Below are 7614 nucleotides of genomic sequence, written 5' to 3' on the forward strand. Positions count from 1 at the left end.
GAGTGGCAGATCGGCGAGATGGCACGGTGAGATAGCGTATGGCAAGTCAAGAGTTGGCGAGATGGCGGGACGAATGTTTCCTTGGTAAGGCAATAATGTATATTATGGAAGAGATCAAATGCAAAAGACACAAATATGTTTTGTTTTATTTTATCAAGAAAAAAAAATGTTTTGTTTAATTAAATATAATATAGGTGTTCTTTGAATATTGATTCTTCATTTTTTGACAAGTGACATCAACAAGATAAATTTGGCGGTGTTGCGTCGTCAAACAAGCTTTGCTTTGGTCAAAGCCGCCGTTGACTGCAAGAACTAGCTAAATTTCGCGGGAAGTTTTTTTCCTTATCTCCGAGTCTGAGTTTATTAGATCACTTTTAATCAGAAAGATAAATCAACTTATTTTCTCATCAGTAAGTCAACGGTCAAATTTGACGATCTTTAGGTTTTCGCTTTCGCTTTCGCTTTCCATGAGATTTCGAGCTCTTTGGCGGATATGGCTGCCGGTGATAATCGCCGCCGTTTTCTTCGCCGGAGAAGCCACGCCAAAGTGCGGTAAACCCTGCGACCTTGCCCTAGCATCCTTCGTCGTCTGGCCCGGAGCTCAGCTCAACCTTGTGGCCAATCATTTCAACACCACGGCGGATACTATCGTGAGTTACAACACCGATCAGATCCCGAACAAGGACAGCGTTCAATCGGGAATCACGATCAACATTCCGTTCTCCTGCGGCTGCCTAAGATTCGGCTCCGACGAGTTTCTCGGCCACGCCTTTGATTACGACATTGCCTCCGGCGATACCTACGAGCGAGTCGTCTCGAACTATTCCAGGCTTACGACGGTGGCGGCGCTGACGAGGTCCAACCCCTACGATCCGAACAGAATCCCTAACGCTGGGAGGATTAGCGTTCCGGTGAATTGCTCGTGCGGTGACAGAGCGGTGTCGGATGAGTACGGACTGTTCATCACTTACCCTCTCAAGTCTAACGATAGCTTGCAATCGATTGTATCGCAGCATAACGTGACCGCTGATTTGCTTCAGAAGTATAATCCGAGCGCGAATTTCGGCAGCGGTAGTGGATTCGTATTTATCCCTCACCGAGGTATGAATTTGAGCTCTTTGTTTTTGCTTTGTGGTGAATGAATTTGCACTATATATGGTTGGAATTTGAATAACGGGTTTGCTAGGAACAAGTGTGCGAGTGCAGAACTTGGTTCGAGTGTATCTATTGAAAAGAAATTTCGTCAACATGTAAAAGAGGTGATAAGTTCAATTGACCACATTAAGATAGTTTTTTAGGAATATCTTGCTAATTTGGTAGTTAGAAAGAGGGAACTAAACTCGCTGCTGATACAATTGGAATTCCTTTCGTTGATCATGCAGATTATTGGAACTGAAAGGAAATTTCCTTTTCTTTTTCTTTTTTTCCCCTCAATTCCGTGTGATGGAATTCTTGGTGTCTGAGTTCAGAGAGCTAGATTAAAAAACTTATGGAGAGAAAAAAACTTCCGATATGGTTTTCAATTTTGAGAAACTCTGCTTGACTCGTATCAGTTTTACAGTTGTTTTAAACCAAATTACTCGGTCCCTTTCTTCACAAGATATTTGATTGGGAAGTATTGATTCAGTACACATCGAGATCATATTCTTGTACATGTAAACCCAGAAAAAAAAGACAGAGAACAGTTCAACTTCACCATTAGATATAGATTTCATGCATATGATTACAGGTGAGGCAAATGGTTATATAAATTCATTAGCCTCTAGCCACGGAAAAAAAGCTAGAAAAGTTGCAATTTTGTTAAATAAAAAATTAAAGTTGTTTTGTTGGTTTTACTCAATTTTTTTAGCAGTTTGGTATTTTCTGTATTGCCTCATTGACTTCTTGTAACTTTGTAATTTGCAGATTTAAATGGTAGCTATCGACCATTGGTTACTAGGTATGTATCTCTATGAACCTCCATACTTATCCTACCTTGTTAAAAAACCCTTTTTTTTTTTTGCTGGACTGTATTGACTTTTACTACTTTCTACAATTCCCTTTTGTAGCTCAGCAGGTATGGCCTTTATCCGAGGTTAATCAAGAAGCCAGCTTCCAGGAATAAGTGGAGAAGAAGCCGGCACATTTATGCATTTTTTGAGCTTATTGCTTGTCTTGTTTTAAGCAGGTTTGTCTGGTGGAATTATTGCTGTCATAGTTGTTGCAGTCATTGCTCTTGTCCTATGTTTGGCAGCCCTTGTGTACATCAAATTTTTCCGAAAGAAGAAAGTGGAAGGAGAACTTCTTCCAGAAGGATCTGAAGACCAATCTTCTCATATTATGCGTGGTGGGATCAATAATCTATTTCTTACTTTGGTTTCCATTTCGAGACTTGTATGGGAATAGGGATGAGTATATAAGAGTCTGCCAGTTTAGCGCTATGGATAAACACCAATATATTGGTCTAGCAGTCTTAACTTCCTAAATATAGAGATGTTGATATACATATTCTTAAAAGCATTCAATATCTTGATTTTCCTCTCCGAATCACTCATTATCATGTCTGTTAATTGCAGGTAATCAATTATCTACAAATATGCAACTTTTTCTTAGCTTTTCACATCTTAATAAAATAGATTTCTTTCCGTCCGAAGCATGAGAAAATGGATTATCTTCTAGTTCTTGAAGTGATATCTCGTGTTGATTTCAGTTGCTGGAGGCAGGTCAGACAGATTTGAAAGCGTTGGAGAGCGTGCTGGTGCGGGGCTTGCAGGCATAAGTATTGACAAGTCTGTAGTTTTCACTTACGATGAACTCGCTAAAGCCACCGATGACTTCAGTATCGCTAATAAGATTGGTCAAGGTGGTTTTGGGGCTGTTTATTATGCAGAGTTGAGAGGCGAGGTTGGTTCCGTTTCATTCCTTTTAGCATGGATTTTATTCAATTTTTCACTAAGATTACTCTATAACAGGACAAAAGTTTCTGCGGTTACAGTAAAATATAAAAACAAAAAAAATCTCACTAAGATTATGATATTACCCTGAATACTCCATTACTCAGAAAAATAAGAACATATAAACTGCCCGAGTTGAAATTTCTAATGATGCGGCTAACAAGGATGATATGTGTGGGTTGAAACAGTACTGCGATTTTATTGATAGGTAATGAATTGAATTGATTTACAAGAGTCAGAATATCTAATTACTGACTATCTATACTCACACGTACAGAATCAGAATCAGAATAATAAACAATAATTTCTATCTATTATTGCTAACAATATGCATTTAGACGTGATAGTTATTCCAATTTTCTAGATTCGGCAGAAGAATTATCTCAGTAAATATTTCATGCTATGAGTATGCATTACGATAACCTTGTCACTAATGGGGAGAAGCTGTTGAAAGGTTCTTTAAGTTGGTTTATCAAGCTCTGTTGGAAATTAAATTTGATGCACCCGATCTGATGACATATCGTTTGGAAAATATAAAAATTAACGCTTTGGTTACTCGCTTAAGTTTTCCTAGGCTCATAAAGATACACCTGGCCTGCTTTATTTCTGTATGTGTACATGTAAATAACCAGTTTTGTAAATGGAAAAACTACCCCGAACCTTTTATTTTCGTATCTTTGACATGCTTTATATGTACCTCCTTCTGTTCAGAAAGCTGCAATAAAGAAGATGGATATGCAAGCATCGAAAGAATTTTCTGCTGAATTAGCAGTTCTAACACGAGTCCATCACTTAAACCTGGTAATTATACTTTCTGTAACAAATCTGGAACAGTATTTTCCCTTTTCAGTTAATCTCTAATTGTAAATTAAACCACTTCAATCGACTATACATTCGTGAAAGCAGACCATTAATACCGAAAACCATTGCAGGTTCGCTTGATCGGATATTGTGTTGAGGGCTCGCTTTTTGTAGTCTACGAGTTCATCGAGAATGGAAACTTAAGCCAACACTTGCGCGGGTCTGGTGAGATGAATTTTTCTGGGATGAAGATCTAAATATTACCATACTCGTAGAAATCATAAGCAATATTTTTTGTATCTACGTGTATAGAGAGGGAGCCTTTGCCTTGGCACACGAGGGTACAGATAGCGTTGGACTCAGCAAGAGGTCTCGAATACATTCATGAACATACCGTTCCCGTTTATATCCATCGTGATATAAAATCAGCCAATATTCTGATAGACAAGAACTACCACGGAAAGGTGTGTCTTGGTCTTCTTCTATTGTCGATATCTGTTTTCAAAACCTGTTTCTCATCGGCAAAGCTAAAAATAATTGAATTGCAGGTTGCAGATTTTGGACTTACTAAGCTGACTGAAGTTGGTGGTTCATCAATTCCCACACGTCTTGTGGGAACTTTCGGATATATGCCACCGGAGTAAGCCATTAAAAACATTCATATTCACTTTGTTAGGAACTAGATATTAGGGTATAATAGTAACAGATAATTAGGGGGGTCAAGTATAGGATACTTGGAAGTTAGTTAGCTTATTTTGCTTCAAACTAGTTTTCCACCTTTTTTTTTTTAATATATATTTCAGTTTCTTATAAAAAAATAAACGAGGAATTAGCATAGAAGGTGGCAGAAAATTGTATGAGACTATCGTGAGGACGAAATTCTCAGTGGGAGATCGCGGACCACTCAGATGTCCGATATTCATCTTTATAACCTTGATTTTAAATTTTTTTAATAAAAAATATTCCAGTTCGTATCTCACTCATACACCGAGGAATAGGCTTAACCATTTTTTATTTTATTTTTATTTTTTCAAAGGAGGCTTAGCCATTGGTTCTTGCGAGCCTTTTTAATATTCTATTTTCGCTCATTTTTTTTTCGTGTTTGTCATCCTCTTCCCCGTGGGAATTTTTTTTTTTTTTTTTTTCTGTTGCCATTTTGTTTCTTCTAACGATGATTAATTTAATTAATAAAACAACTTATGGTCGCAGGTACGCCCAGTATGGCGACGTGTCTCCCAAGATAGATGTATACGCATTTGGGGTTGTTCTTTACGAACTCATCTCCGCCAAGGAAGCAATCGTAAGGACGGACGGTTCTAGCACCGAATCAAAGGGTCTCGTCGGAATGGTAAATCTTCCCAAAAAGTTTTAATCTTTTTGTCTGCCCCGAAGCTGCGACAATGTGCTGATATCATTTTTTTTTTTCACGTTCCAACAGTTTGAAGATGTTCTCAATAGGCCCTCTCATCTGGAAGATCTCTGCACGTTAGTTGACCCTAGGCTCGGAGAAAACTACCCACTCGACTCTGTTCAAAAGGTACATATATAGAAACGGGGAGAACAAAAAACAAACTCAGTAAACGTGTTTGTGACTTGTTCTTTAGAGGGTTGAATTGTGTATATTGTGTGTTCGAACCTCGTTGCAGATGGCACAACTTGCTAAAGCATGCACACATGAGAACCCACAAAATCGTCCGAGTATGAGATCGATCGTGGTTGCTTTGATGACACTTTCTTCGACCACTGAAGACTGGGATGTCGCGTCTTTCTATGAAAATCACGGTCTCGTCAACCTAATGTCAGGACGGTAGAGAAGTTAATAACTGTCGCAGTGCAATGTTGCTTCATGCTGTTGTTGTACATTATGATTAATCTATTTCTAGATGTGTTTAGTTATAGATCACAGGTCTGGCTATAGATTTTTTAATTTATTTCATTTGATTATTGTATAAATGCTTCATAAACGACGCTGCATAGTACTTTTGAGCAGTTCCCTTTCGAAAAGCACTTGTGTTTATTTTGATTATTTTTATCTCAAAACATGCTACGTTTAAATCAACTACTGAAATTTATCGAGAAAAGTCTAGTATCTTTTTTTTTTCCCATGAAATAAATTCCGACCTAGTTCATTTAAAAAGTTAAATAAAAATCGTCAGGAAACAAATTCTGGAATAAAAAGAAAATCAAACAAGCAATTTTTTTCGAAAATAATTTATGTGAATTTGAACTACCGTTGATAGTTGCAAGGAACTAAATGCCGCCGAATTTCCAGAAATTTAAGTTTTTCGTTTCGTCGTCGTTTTTCGTCGAATATCGTTGTTTTTCGTTTTTTCGCCAAAATGTCGTTTAATAAATAAGCAAAATTTGAGTGACATCTGGGATTCAAACTCAGGAGCTTCGATGCATACGTCCAGACGTTTACCACCACACCAGATAACACCTTTGTCTATAGTATGCAGATTTAATATATAATATGTATCTCATATATATTAGAGATATATATACATATGTATATAAACATTTATATAATTATACATATGTATATAAACATTTATATAATTATATATATTGGTATAAATACGTTGAAATTAATATTAATGAGAGTTTTTGATATTATGTTTGTGTAAAAATATTAAATATTAAAAATTATAATGTATAGTTAGTATAAATTTTAAAATTTGATACAACTATATATATTTGATATAAATATAATTACAAATTATAGAGAGATATAAATATGTATATACATATTTATACAATTATATTCATATATGTATTTGATATAAATAATTAAATATAATTACATTGAGATTGAATTTAATAAATGTATTTGACATTATATTTGTGCAAAATAAATTAAATATTAAATATTATAAAATATAGTTAAAAATTGAATATATATATATATATATATATATAAATAACATATTATGCAACATTTTTTCCGTTCGGTTTTCCATCGGCACGTCGGTTTTCCATGGAAAACGGCATTTCACTTTCCCTTTTCCACATTTTTTTCGTTCGAATTTCCATCGGAATGACGATTTTCCGTAAATCAGGGGCCTCGAAACGGCAACGAAAACGACATTTTTTTCCTTGGATAGTTGGCCTAAATAACAACAAATTTCCCATCAATAGCTGGCCTTTTAAAATAACGAATTTGAGAGGATCCCAAAAAGTAGACATAATTATGACAAACGGCGACATTTTTGGCCTTGAATAGAAACGACATGTTCTAAAAAAATAACACCAAAACAACATTTTTTTTTTGGATATGGTTGCCCAATTTTTTTTTTTTATTGCAGTAGCTTTTATGTCTCATTCCATGTCCAACGATATCATTTAAGTATTTAATTATATATAAATGTAGAACATCACTAAAGAGGATAAAAGCCTATCAACGACTAAAGACAAATAATGCCACTTGTACGGTCACTCCGTTTTTTTGTTTTTGTTTTGATGTTTGTTTAGCTATTTAGATTAATCTTTATTCATCTATACATTTTATCATAACAAATTTGGGGGTCGTTATGAATACCGAACTAGGTGTGATTTGTCATGCAGAACATATACTGTTGGTATATATATATATATCCACGCAAGAACTGTATTTCGTTATTGGTTTATAGTACGTCATCGCTTACGCAAACTTTTAGCAACGTCAAGCATCAAACATTAGTGGTGACCATATCAAACATTAGTCGTGACAATTCAGAAGTAATCTCAAACGTTCCAGAACATGCATTGGCAATAAATTACAATCCTATCATCGATTGTATATATTTTCATTTAAAAGACTTTTAAGAATCTGAAAAATTGATGTTTTTAAATTATAATTAAAATAAGGTAAAAAAAACATTAAATTTTATAAAGATGCTAT

At 35.4% G+C, this 7614-nt stretch overlaps 1 protein-coding gene across 1 annotated transcript; it reads left to right on the forward strand.

The window, feature by feature from the left end:
• The first annotated feature begins 201 nt into the window (after window positions 1–201).
• Window positions 202–5774, forward strand: CERK1 (chitin elicitor receptor kinase 1). The gene is made up of 12 exons (XM_089614416.1): window positions 202–1101; window positions 1906–1939; window positions 2049–2056; window positions 2168–2326; window positions 2690–2883; window positions 3645–3734; window positions 3866–3959; window positions 4047–4198; window positions 4283–4374; window positions 4944–5082; window positions 5173–5271; window positions 5381–5774. The coding sequence occupies exons 1-12, from the start codon at window positions 468–470 to the stop codon at window positions 5543–5545; spliced, it is 1860 nt and encodes a 619-aa protein (XP_089470542.1). The 5' UTR covers window positions 202–467; the 3' UTR covers window positions 5546–5774.
• Window positions 5775–7614: the final 1840 nt, after the last annotated feature.

This window comes from Urtica dioica, chromosome 1, assembly GCF_054948205.1.
Source record: "Urtica dioica subsp. dioica isolate 48M chromosome 1, U.dioica_male_clone48M_v1_H2, whole genome shotgun sequence".
NCBI classification, from domain to species: Eukaryota; Viridiplantae; Streptophyta; class Magnoliopsida; order Rosales; family Urticaceae; genus Urtica; species Urtica dioica.